The sequence below is a fragment of the Cyprinodon tularosa genome, unplaced genomic scaffold (genome assembly GCF_016077235.1).
Source record: "Cyprinodon tularosa strain WSP-4 unplaced genomic scaffold, ASM1607723v1 ctg69, whole genome shotgun sequence".
Lineage (NCBI taxonomy): Eukaryota > Metazoa > Chordata > Actinopteri > Cyprinodontiformes > Cyprinodontidae > Cyprinodon > Cyprinodon tularosa.
This window is the reverse complement of record NW_024039440.1, coordinates 3,036,090-3,050,071: the sequence shown is the minus strand read 5'-3', so window position 1 is coordinate 3,050,071 and position 13,982 is coordinate 3,036,090. Positions and strand designations below refer to the sequence as shown.

The window sequence follows — 13,982 nt, the reverse complement described above, 5'->3', positions numbered from 1 at the left end:
ATAGCAGTGGGCTTTTTGCTGCCCTGCAAGCCTTTAAACCTGGGTTTGAATGGTGACAAAGCCATTCCTAAGCGCATATCAAGGTGCTCATTTTGAGCCTGGATTTATATTTATTTTTCATTATGTTCATGGTGGAGAATCCTGCTTCACAGCAGCAGGTTGAGCCAAACATACTTAAAATGTGAAGGGTCATCTTTGAGCACACCGTTTCCCTTTTCTGTCATCAGTTCACAGCACTTTTCCAGCAGTCCACACTTTCTCTGCTCTCTTTTTCTCATCATCTTCTCCTTCTTTCCCATCGCCCGGCTTGCTACAGGTTTACCTGTAGTGTCTCAAAGTGGCTCGTAGCAGCGACCCTGACTGATACAGCTCATTGGCATATTTTTATCACGTGACCTTCATTGATTCATTGAAAAACTAACATCTCTTACCAGTGGCGTGCACAAACATTTTGAAGGTCAGGGGCAGGAAAAAAAAGTGCACACATACCGTGCCCCCCTGCACATTTTTGTCTCCGACCCTTGTGAGACATAACAGGGATTCAGTAACATAACAAAACATCTGTCTACATTTTTATTGATCCAGGATGTCAGGAGTCGGCAACCCAAACTGTTCAAACAGCCATGTTGGACCAAAAAAAAAAAAAAATCTGTCTGGAGCCACGATACGTAAAAGGGTTATATAAGCCTCGTATGGCAACTCAGGCTCTAAGTGAATTAGCCCACTATACAGAAGGACTACACAGGCTTAAATATATAATAAGTAGTGCTGTCAATCGATTAAATTTTTTAATCGCGATTAATCGCATCAATGCCTGAGTTAACTCGCGATTAATCGCATTTTAATCGCACATTTTTTTCCTGATTGAAAATAATTTAAATACTCTCGATGACATACAAAAAAATACATACAGGCTAGGTTTGTGCCAATGTTCTTTTTTTAAAATGAAAACAGGTCACAGATACTGATTTATGCCATAGAAACATATGGCAAGAAGATGGGGAGGCATGTAGCAAAAAATAACAAATATGTAGCCAAAAAAAAGGCCCTGAAAACAGGCTGATGTAAAAGACAGTCTTTACAGTTAATACAGTCTTTTGAACAAAGACAAGCATTTTACCCTACTGCTATAAAATTTAGTAGAGTTAACATTAGATGTTAATTAACCAAGATAATAATGAACAATTTTCAATCAATACATCAAAATCAATAGACCGACATCACTAGATGGAGGTTCTATGCTCTAGAAAGTTACTTTTCAGCCTCTTAACAAAAATGAGAACACACACAGACACACCCACCCACACACAGACACACACACACACACACACACACACACACACACACACACACGCGATACCGACCTGTGGCGTACACAGACAGCAAGACGTGCCGTAGCAGATTCCATTTCACCTCAGTAATCAGTTTTCTCAGCGTATTTCAGGTTGCTACTAGTTACCAGACACTCAACTTGTTTGTTGGTGGTGGGGCTTAAAGAAAAGGCACTAGCGTCACCCAGTGTATGAGCGTCTTTTTCCCTTGAGGAGCTCCGCTCTGGAAGCCTATGAGAAATGCATAGACTGGGGGAAAATAGCCCCGCCTTCCCGCAGGCTGCAGCGGGATGTACTTGGAAAATTGTACCATAAAACCACATAGTGTTAATCTCACGTTAAAAAAATTATCGCCGTTAAAATGGCCTCGCGTTAACGCGTTAATAACGCGATAATTTTGACAGCACTAATAATAAGCATTCTTGATTAAATGTTTATCCTGGAGCAAATGTCACAGCTGAAATGTGCTGCAGGCTATGATGCAAATCTTCGTTGACAGAAATGTTTACATTTATTGTTTAAATGTATTTAACGTACAAATTTTTACAGGATTTGAAAACATAATGCATGTTTGTTTGACCTCCTGAATACCATAAAAAAAAACAAAAAACAAAAAAAAACATATTTTTCTATTTTCATAAATTTTTGAAAAAGCTCCAGGGGAGTGCTAAAGAGCCGGATGCATCTCTAAATATCCCCTTGGAGTGGAAAAGAAAAGTGAAATGAATAAAAAAATCAATAATCGGCACAATATTCACTTTGAATCCAATCCTTTCTTCATGTCCCTCCCATGCTTACTGTACTAGTTAGAGTATTTCTGCTGTTTCCATAGAGGAATTTATATTCAAGCCAGGTGTGGCATGTCTGTTGACTCTTGCCTTATTAATTATTCAGTCCCCATCGCAATAATTTGCTTTCCTCTGAGATGCCAATTACTTTGCCCCTTACCAGCCATAAACCCTTGTTTAAAAAGAATGGGTTCTCTTCAGGTACAGCGCAGACTGTCGGGTCTAATATTTTATCTGTGTGTGTGTTTGGAAGCTCTGATTATATTAGCTTGTTGGACGTGCATAATGCACCTGCCAAAGATGTAAAAGACTTGGTTGTTTGGTAAAAGACCTGAGACTCATGCAGTAAGACTAATTCCCCACACGATACAGTGTGCTGAAATCAATAAAACGGTTGTAAGAAACGATGGCTGTCCATGAATCCATCTACATTTCCTTTGTACGTAGCAATCCATTGAGCTTGCATGTGAGCAGACTTCTCCTTTGATACATACCATTTCAGAAATGAAATGAATGAGATGCTTTAAAATGGGTCAGAGGCACATAAAATAGCCTGAAAAGATATTTTCTACATCACTTAAAATGGATTACACGCAACGGGATTGTAAAGGAAATGGATTGAGGAAAAGCTGAGGTTAAGGCGTGATTTGAACCTCTGACAGGTCATGATGCCCATAGGACATAACTACCATAATTATCCTAACAGCATCCCCTGGTGCACTGAGCCTAAGGGGGCATTAGGGAGGATTAATATTGGAATAATTGACTATACTCCACAGGAAGACACCAATCCCACACCATGCCAGCATGTAATCTTTTCTGCTTTTTGTTAGAACAAATCTGTTTTGGACCAGACCCCCTTGATTCAAATTGTCTTATTTACATTTGTGCATCATGTTAAATTTTTCCCTCTATTAAATGAAAATGTTTCCTGTTAATGAAAACAAATGCATTGCATTTTGGTGCTTTAAATAATCTGTTTGCCATCCAAAGCACTAATTGCATTATTGAAACAGTTTGTTCGCTGCACGTGGCTCTTTTATATCAGCCTTAACCCCATTGTGTGGAAATGAAAAAAAACTGGCTCACATGGGTAATTCCATACAACTCAGGTGGCATGGCTTGGCTCAGGGTCGACTGGCACATTCCCAGGATGACTCTCCGGTTTTAGAAACCTCAGTGTGCTTGGTAGCTATCTGTAGGCAGCGTGCTGCTTCATGCTGCGTCGGAGCACGATTGATATAATTATCAATAAGATAAATAATTGACCTGGGTCTCCAAACAGAACAGTCACAGGCATTGCAAATCAAAATCCGATCACCTTATTGTAGGTTGCAATTTGGTGACAAGTGTTTATTTTAGATTTCTTGAGCATGTCTTAAAATATATTGGATAGTGGAGCTTGGCTAAGGTAATCAGACGGCTCGCAGTGGATGTCGTCAAGTTTCCCTTATTTTCAAATCCAAAACAAAACAGGTATGGATTCCAAGACGATTGGAACTACACTAGTGCCACTTTTTGCTGCAATTACAGCTAAAAGTCGCTTGGGTGACTAAAAATTTTGGCCATTATTCCTTGGAAAACAGTTCCAGTTCCAATTCAGGTCCAGACTTTGACTTGGCCATTCTAACACCTGGATATGTTTATATATTCATTGTAGATTTTGCTTTATGTTTTGGATCATTGTTTCGTTGGACGATAAATCTCACTGTCAGTCTCAGGTTTTTTGCATACCCCAATAGCTTTTCTTCCAGACTGGTGCTGTATTTGGCTCCATCCATCTTCACATCAATTTTAAACATCTTCTCTGTCCCTGCAGAAAAAACATAGGCCAAAACCATGAAGCTGCCACCTCCATGCTTGACAGTGGGGATGGTTTGTTTAGTGTAATGATCTGTGCAGCTTTTATGCCAAAAATAACGTTTTGCATTCTTGCCAAAACATTTCGATATTCTGTTCACCGGACCAGAGCACCTTCCCCCACCTGTTCACTGTATCTCCCTGGTGGCTTGTGGCAAAATTTTAACAAGACATTTTATGGATATCTAAGAAATGGCTTTCTTCCATAAAAGCCAGATTTATGCAGCATATGTATACATTTTTGCAACAGAATCCCAGACATTCCTGGTGTGTTCCTTGTTCTTCTTGATGCTCTCTGAACTTTAAATACAGCCCTATCACAGAGCAGAGGCATTTATATGGAGACTTGATTACACACAGCTGGATTCTACATTATTTATCATCATCAGTCATTTAGGTCAATATTAGATCATTCAGAGATCCTCATTGAACTTCTGTAGATAGTTTGCTGCCAGTAAATTTTGCATGTCCCACTCTTCAGTTTTCTATTTGATAAAAAAGTTTAAAATATCCAATAAATGCTCTTCATGATTTTGTCCCGCATATTGTTGATTCTTCACAAAGAAATTAAATTTTATATCTTTATGTTTGAAGCCTGAAATGTGGAAAAAGGTTGAAAAGTTCAAGGCAACCAAATACTTTTCAAACCAATATTTTTTTTAACATAAAACATAGGAAACCACTACCTCCAAAGACGATATGTACTATTTAATGGTTTAACCTCCAAAAACCAGGGTAGGTTCAAGTGCATTTATACAAGATAGAATTTTCATTTTTGACATTAACATTAATCATTAATGTTTTGGACTATAAACATTGTCTGGAGAACTTAAAAAAAAACAAACAAAAAAACATACCATTGGTTATTCAGTAATTCACGATGGATCAAGTAGCTAACTAACTATTTTACATAGATTTATATAACTTGTATTTATATTTTACCTATTAATCTTCTTACTTACTTATTAATTACTTATATGAGTAAGATAATAAGTCATATCTTTTAAAGAAATTTCTCAAGTGAAAGATATGATGTGGTAAACCTACTCCTGAAATGTTATTTTTGTCAAGAATTTACTCAAGTATAATCTAATTGAGTGAAGAGACTAGCTACTATACACCTCTGTAAGTATTATACTCCTAATTATTTTTCATCTTATTGCAATAATGAGCCCTCTGAATCAATTAATCATTTTCATTTGCTGCAGAACTAGAAATGTTACAAACAGGTGGATAGCACATGGAGTGGGATTCCTCTCTTTATTTAATAGTGGGAATAAAAAAAATGTATTAATCACTAAAATGTGTTTCTGCTGATCATTTTTGCTGATAATGAGATGAGGTTTTTCGTTCATTTGATTGACTGTAGTGTTCTGTTTTTGCATACTCTGCAGCCTTTCAAATCTGAGATGCCAGTAAACATGGAGAACCTCCCTGTCAACAACAATAACGGTCAGTCGTACGGCTATACGCTGTATGAGACGACCATAGCCAGCGGAGGAACTCTCAACTCAAAGAACAACATCAGAGACAGAGCGCTGGTGAGAACAATCATTCCCATAGATTCACGGTCTCACATTTGTACTTAATTAGAAGAATGGTACTGGGTGGTATTCATTTCTCATTAGCATAACAGTAAATTTAATCCCAACGGCAATGGTTTTGTTTTGCAGTCGCTCCGCCTGACAATTTCTATTTGCATACTTTTTAAAAGTTTTTAACATAAACGGCTGAATGTTTTTTTTTTTTTATTTGCTCTTTTTGTCTTTTAAAATGTGATTTTTTTTTTCATCCCTTTTTTTTCAGGTTTTTGTGGACAAACATTTTGTTGGTGTGTTGGACGATAAGGTGCAGGAACTCGTACTACCCGATGGGAAGGTACTGAGCTTTTTTATCCTTCTGTGTATATTTTAGACCCAGTGTGCTGTTTCAAAGCGATAAAGTGTTTAATATTTAATGACCTGCAGCATGTGAAGGCTACAGGGGATGCTCAGAAATATTTCCTGGCAGCAAATGTGAATCACACCACAAATCTTCTGTTTATTTTGAGGGGAAAAAATTAGGCCAAAATCTACAAGCTTTCTTAGAAAGCTTATTCAAATTTTTATGAGAGCTTCCCCTATTTTCTTTATGGTTCTCTGTGTGTTTTTTCGTTTATTTCTTATAAACTAATGCAGTTTCCTTGAATGCAGCTCATGTTTTATGTATGTTTATGCTAAAGGGAAGCAGAACTCTGAGTTTGCTGGTGGAGAACTGTGGAAGAGTGAATTATGGGACAACTTTGGATGAGCAGCGCAAAGGTACAAAAAGTCCAACAATCAAAGGTTTCTTCTTTAATATATATATATATATATATATATATATATATATATATATATATATATATATATATATATATATATATATATATATATATATTTTTTTTACCAGAAAATGTTGATGCTGATTAACTGCACATTAGTACTTTAAAAGAAACTGTAAATGGCATTGACTCATGTTTTCAGGTCTTCTTGATGATGTTGAGTTAAATTCGCACATCCTCCGAGACTTCATTATTTATAGTCTGGATATGAAACCAGACTTTCTGAACAGGTTTGTATCTTTTAATTACTCTTCCTTTTTTTTCTCATGTTTGTGTTTCTATATCACTACACCTCTCATTCATCCCAGCACATGTCTGCAATTAATATGATTAGAGAAGGAGCAAGATAGCAACTTGCCCGTATGGCAGTCACACAAAGCAAACATAATTTTAGCACCGAGGCTAACCGTAGTCCTTACTTAAACATTACTCAGTGTTGACAAATCAAGCAGGATATTTACATATATTATATAAACAGACATTCTTTTTTCTCAGTTTCTGAAGGTAATTGTTTTAATTTATTGAAATCAGAAGTCACATATGCAGTGATATTAAAGTGCTTTCAAACACCTTTTTAAAACCCACATGATGGTGCATTGTAATTTTTTTTGTGAACGTCGTAGGTAAGTTACACAGATCAGATATTTTCTTGCCATTCAGCACAAACTTTCTGGGTTTTTATTTTGTCTGAGCTGACAGTTAAAAATTACCACCCATACTGTAAAACAAACAAAAAATTAATTGTTGGAGGATTCTCAGTAGAGGTAAAAGTTTGATTTTTTATGAAAATAAAGGACGTCAAATATTTCCATTTCTGCATCTATGTTGTTTGTCTTGTTTTATTTGACAACTTTATGCACTAAATATGATGGGAGTTCTAAGTTTCAATGCATTTGATGGATGAGAGGACCAAATATTTCAGCATTTGACCTGCCTATCATTGCTTAGGGTCGATCAAACTTAATTTGAGAAGACAAATGCTGTGGTTCTATATAAATAAATTGAATTAAAGTAATTTGATTAACTTCATTATAGGTCATTGTCTTGTATAAGATATATAATTTATATGACGAAAATAGGCTGGGTTATTGAGCTATAATTGCCCTGCCTTGTTTTTGCATTTTTGTAACCTTGCAAAAGTGACAAGCTGGTAATCGTTAAGTCGTGAGACTGATCCAACTTGTGCAATCATTTTTTTCACAGTTGCCAATCACAGCTAATCTATATTCAACAATTAACGGCAAAGAAACAAGTGTTGCTTCCTGCCAGCATCCTGTAAGCAGTTTGGGAACTTTAAGATCTGCTGCAAAAACAGCTTCGAACAGAGCTTTCTCACATCCTCTATGAGATTTGTATGCATTTGCCACCGGGGTAATGGTATCCAAACATCCAAAGCAGAGGCACTACTTTCTCAGATTCAGAATCCACTTCATTGGCCATGATCGTGTGCACAACCAAGGAATTAGATTTTGCTTATAAGCAGCCACAGCCTACAGGCATCAGGCATAAACTTTAAATTTTAGAGGCAAAGATGTACTTGTACCTATGTGTGTAACTGTCTAAAGCTGTTAAAACGATGTACCTGAAATTATTTCACATATTTGATATATTCTATTTAGTTTGTCAGACTCTTTATGGAGGGGGTAGAATCCTGTTTTATAATTAACTATAGAGAAATGACGGAATTTCAGAAGAGCTGGAAAAATAACCCAAGGGGGGGAATGGAAACTGGATTAAAAATGGTTATAAGGAGGGAACTTGTAATCTTCAATAGCTGAGTTTCAAAGCAAGATTTTTTTAACAGCTCTATTGCTGCAGTATCTGATGGAGTGACCTGGATGATACGTTTGGCATCATCAAGGGGATGTGACAGTGTCTTTCAGATGCTGTCATCATACTGGTGTTTGGGCAATACTTTGGATTGTTTCATCCTTTTGAGCTTTCCCACAAAAAAATAAAAATAAAAATAGAAATTGAGGGTATTAAATGATAGCACTGCTGCCATGTAAAGATTTTCTTTTCTGTTTTTTGTTTTGCTAATGAGTGAAGCCATATAAAGGCAGTCTGTGAAGCACATGTCTCGTTAATTTAAATCAAGCCAAATCTATGTCACACAGGTTCTTAAAAGCATCTAAGCATTTTAATTTTCTGTGGTTGTTGAACACGGATTAACAAATATCAGCGTACTACACGTCTCAGCACAGTCATTACATCTGGCAATAGTAATATCCGGAATAATTAGAGTTGTACTTTTGAGGTGCTTTCGCAGGAATAAGTGCCCTCCAGAGCTCAAGTCTCGTTCCCTCATTCGTTTTTCAGTATTTCAATAACACAATACTCCACTGTACATTACTGCACCATTCACATGAGAATTTCCTTAACTTGTTGTATTTTAAATTCAATATCTCTTGAATGATGTTAAGAACAAGAATACATTTCCCCAAGTTAAAGCTAGTAGAGCATGTATTGTGGGATTGTAGGATTTTAAAGCCATTATAAACCTTCTTTGTGTAGGTGGGATTGTGACTGATTGTGAAGTTTTGTGTGTCAGTACCATTTTGAAAAGGTCAAGGCCTGAAGCCCCTTATAATCGAACAAAAGAAAATCCTACCCGCGAAAGTGCTGTTGGTTTTCTGGTGTGAAAGGCTTGTGAATTTGCTAGGGGGCCAGACATAACCCACCGTCTTCGTGAATATGAATACTATCCCTGCCATTGATTTCCAAATCTTCACCCTGCATTCACTGCACTCCAATAAATATTTTATGAAAGACAGAATATTCTGCTTTCTTACCGTCAACCATTTTCTAAAGGTTTTTATATATTTTTTTTTATAAATTTGGAAGTTGAGAATGTTTTGAAACAGATTAATGTGTGTGTATATACTGTATATTTTTCTCTTTCCCCTCATACAGAATTCAGAGTTCAAGCCAATGGGTGTCTATGCAAAAGCAGCAGCCCTCCTTCCCAGCCTTTTTCCATGGCAAACTTTATGTGAACGTCCCTCCTAAAGACACCTTCATCAAACTTCCTGTAAGTAGGACCTTTGGGTGAAAACTAGTGTTGCCAACTCCCAGAAAAAAAAGAAATGACACCTCATGTGGGTGCCAGCTGACCCGATTGCCTTTACCCCTCCTTGAATGGGGATTTTTTTTGTAGCTTTCTGTATGAAATAATTTTTTTTTTTAACTATATACTATATATTACTATATATAATAATTTGTTTTCCATGTGTTCATGTAACTCACAAATATGCATCTAATCTGTGAGTGATATGAACACATGGAAAACAAATTATTATCCAGCAATTCACTTTATTACAAAATAACAAACTGCTGAATAAAATAAGTATCTTAAACATAAGCCTTTCCTGCTTAACTTCAAACTTTAAAAATGAATATAAAACAATAAATAAATAGTGCACATTTTTGGTGCAACAGCAAACTTGTGCAAACTTGTAAACATATTTTTGCCTTAAATGCAATGACTGTAGGCTACAGTTGTAAAACAGAAAAAATAATAATTAGCTCAATGCCACATTATTTGGTGATAGCCTATTTTTTTCCACTTGTATTATTGAGCTCTTCCAGCAGCAAGGAGTTGTCTAACCCCAAAAGCAGCGTCAGCATTTAAACTACTCTGTTCGTCCCCCATACTGTTCTGTTGTCTCCCGTTATCTTCTCCGTTAGCAACACTTGGCTCAACCAATGGAATTAGGCTATTCTGGATCGTTACATACATGTTGTCAGCAGATTGGTCACAACGCAGGACAGGGCCTGGGAATTTTACCGTAAGTTTTATATCTAACATGCCCCTGTGCTCCATTTCCCATTAGCTTTTTACTAACTATTTTTTTTACTTTCACAGTAATACGTGACAAATTGCGTTCCTTTTACACAAAATACGGGACAGGTACTTTTATTTCTTAATACACAACAATTTCGTATTTCAAGGGACGGTTGGCAAACCTAGTCAAAACTACTAATTTAAAACATGCTAGAAAGTATTCTTAATAAGTTCACATCTCAGCCCAAAAATAAGCAGTCCAGCCAATGAAAGTCAACCATTGCTTTTCCGCCATGCTTCAATGCATCAATAAAAGAAAAACAAAAACAAATGAAACAGGTCAGGACAAAACAATGGAACTCATAACTGGATATTTTGCAGCATAACCTTTTTGGGCAATCCTTGCAATCAAATGATTCTGTAACTGCCAAGCAGATGTCTGCTCCTCTCAGTGGATATATTGGCCCTCTCCTCATGAGTAAACTGCACCAGTTGCCTCAGGTTTTATGGGTGGCTTTTCCAGACAGAGTGTTTCAGCTTCTTCCAAAGATGCTCAATAGGATGTAGGTCAAGGCTAATAGAAGGCCACTTCAGAATAGTCCAATGATTTCCTCTAAGCCATTCTTGTTTTTAGCTGTGCATTTTGAGTCATTATCCCTTTGAAAGACCCATGACCTGCGACTGAGACCAAGCTTTCTGGCACTGGGCCGCACATTTCTCTCTAGGATCTTTTGACAGTCTTGAAATTTAATATTACCCTGCAGAGATTCAGACCACCTGTGCCAGATAAAGCAAAGCAGACAGAGAGCATAACTGAGCCTCCTCCACGCTTCAAAGGACGGTGTAATTTTCTTGATATGCTTGATTTTTCCATCTTTGAACATAGAGCTGCTCTGCAAAAAGTTCCATTAGTGTCTGATCTGTACATAGGACATTCTTCCAGAAGCTTTGTGGTTTGTCAATGTGCATTTTGTCAAATTCCAGTCTGACATTGATTGGTTTTCAACAATGGTGTCCTCTTTGATCATCTTGCATTAAGTTCACTTTGGCTCAAACAATGACGGATAGGGCGATCTGACATGATGATCCTTGAACTTAAGGTTCACCTTTAATCTCTTCCAAAGTTTTTCAGGGCTCTTGTAACCTAAATTTTAATATGGTTTTAGTAAATACATCAAGTCTCAAAAAATGTGAAAAAAAACTGTCTATTATATTTGGTTGATGTTAAATAGCAGACATCATAAGCACATAATGGGTTAAGTCTATTTAAAGATTTTTGCACTGCTTTTTGTGAAGGCTTTAGACAGGTAGTGCCATTTTATGCTCCTAAGTTCTCTCACCCAGGTAAAAGTTGAAAACAATGATTATGACAACTTCCTCTGGTGCATGTTTAGTGTGGTACATACCATGTCAACAGCCATAGATATTTCAATATGCAGACATCTGTGATAATAATAAGTAAACACACCTTAATATAACAGGTATTTTCTTGGGGTATCATCTTTGTCCAGGCCTGTTTCGTGAGTTTTTTTATTTATTTATTTTGTTGAAGCATGATTGAAAAGTAATGGTCTGAGTAATTTCTTCAGTTTAATACATTTTTATTTGTTAGTTCGGTCGGATTTAAGTTATTTCCGTGACCTTTGTTTTTCATTCATTAAACAAGGGGTATCAACAATGTTGTTCATGTGTGTAGATATGATAAAAATGGTAAATGACCTGTACTTCTATTGCCCTTCATCAAGTCTGAAGATTCCAAAGCACTCTCCATTACATTCAGTCAGTAACTGTCTGTCCATGCAATTCTCATGTTTGCAGTAACCTTTTGGAGTGTCAAAAAAAAATAAAAAATCGGAATTATATGTATCATCTTCCATCGGAGAAAATGAACCAGGCGATCCAAAGTGCAATTTCATGATATGTTGAAGATTGGCTGCAATAAGCAGCAGTGGTAACAACTTGGTGTGGACCAAAGATTAGTAATGGAACATGGTTTTGCAATTGCACAAGTTTTACTTTTTATCATTTAAGCTAGTATTATCAATGTTGTATGCCATCGGTATACATAGAGAAAGAAGTGCAAGACTAATTATTGTATTAAAGCTACAGTGTGTAATAATTACAGGGATATACAGTCAGAAATCTAATATATTATACATAACTATGTTATTTATCATCATCTACGAGCTCAGCCTCTTAACCTTAATATTTGCGTTGCCTTAGAATTCGTTATTTATAATTACATAGGAGCGGGTCTCGCAGCCATGGAGGCAGAAATCTTTGCGCTACGGCAGCGCAGAGCCAACAAACTAGCGATTGCGAGATCGCCCATTACGCTCGAAAGTAACTACGGCAAGTTAAGAGAGATGAACTGAGACGGTACTGAACACACAGACTAATGAAATACTATCTGTAAAATTATCTATGTAAACAAACCTCATTACTTGAGAAGGTAGGTGATGCGGACATCGTGGAAGACATTTTGTCCCGTAACGCTCGCCGTACTGTTGGGGGGGAGAAGCGGTGGGGGGGAGATGTTCATGTTGCTGCGGTCTGCAGTCTGGACGTTAGATGTTGCTGAAAATTACACACTGTAGCTTTAAGGATGCCAGCAACAGAAATGGTTGCTACATAAGAAATCTATTCTAATTCATAAGAAATTCTCTTTAGAACATTCTCTTTATTAAAAAAAATAAAAATTAAAAAAAATCACCTCAGCTGAGTATAAACACTTCTTTTTGCTAAATTTAGTCAGATTATTTGAATTTTTGCTGTTTCCACCAATATCTTCCAATACAATACCTCAAAAGGCGCATACAAAAAGCATTTATGGAAAGGTTGTTTGCTTCATTGTAGCCACAGCTACTTTATCTAAGACTAGGTGCAGTGACAGGTGCTGTCACTGCACCTCCTGACCACCACCTACCCAGACACATTCATAAAAAGATGTATTTTCACTATTTAAGGGAGTTTTTGAGTTTTCATGTAAATTTTTTGTGATGTTTCATTCTTAAAAAGATTTCTCATAGGTTGTAAAATGTCTGCTATGTCTCTTAGAATCTAAGACCATTTAATATCAGAAAGAATAAAAACTGAGAATATTTGTAACCTCTGTTCACAGGCATGGACCAAAGGGGTTGTCTTCATAAATGGCAGGAATCTGGGACGATACTGGTCTATTGGACCACAACAAACTCTTTATGTCCCAGGGCCTTGGCTTCATAGAGGGGACAACCAGGTACTTTGTCTCACGCTCTTATAAGACAGTATATGTTATAAAAAAAAAAAGGAATTTTGTCTGATTAGGTCATAATTAACTAACCACCCATGTTCCTACCTTCCCATATGTGTTTGGGTATCAAAGACATTTTTTCAAATGCATTAAAACCAAAGGTGTCAAGTAACTTAAGTACACTTCTTAGGTATCTATACTTTACTCCATTACTTATTTTTCTTTCTACTTCTAATCATTACATTTTCACACAATTATCTGTACTTTCTATTCCTTACATTTTTAAAACAAACTTTACTCGTTACTCTTGGCTTCAGTTTAATGTTTATAAATATTTATTTCACGTCATGTGCGCCATCCAATGCAGATCATTGGCTCCACCCACATCTAGTGAAAACTAGTGTAATTGGATGAGTCATATAACGCAAATTGGTTAGCTATTCATCAAATTTGTGCTGACAGCACCAAAGGAAATGTTCAGAAGCAAGCAGGTGTTCTTCAAACTGCAAACAGGAATTGTCTATGCCATGCTGCAATGTCGGATTCAGAAAAACATGTTGAAATGTCTGAAAGGTTGGACACAGGCGAGAACGTATCGGGAGATGGAGATGGAGGCCAACAAGAC

General features: G+C 36.7%; 1 protein-coding gene across 2 annotated transcripts in view; it reads left to right on the top strand.

The window, feature by feature from the left end:
• Window positions 1–13,982, top strand: part of LOC119771776 (beta-galactosidase-1-like protein 2) — a 41,315-nt gene that overhangs the window by 23,564 nt on the left and 3,769 nt on the right. For both annotated transcript variants that reach the window (XM_038267907.1, XM_038267908.1), the window contains exons 13-18: window positions 5,374–5,520; window positions 5,786–5,857; window positions 6,201–6,279; window positions 6,484–6,571; window positions 9,255–9,372; window positions 13,247–13,363. In XM_038267907.1, coding sequence (XP_038123835.1) covers window positions 5,374–5,520; window positions 5,786–5,857; window positions 6,201–6,279; window positions 6,484–6,571; window positions 9,255–9,372; window positions 13,247–13,363 — 621 coding nt within the window. The remainder of the gene's footprint in view (window positions 1–5,373; window positions 5,521–5,785; window positions 5,858–6,200; window positions 6,280–6,483; window positions 6,572–9,254; window positions 9,373–13,246; window positions 13,364–13,982) is intronic.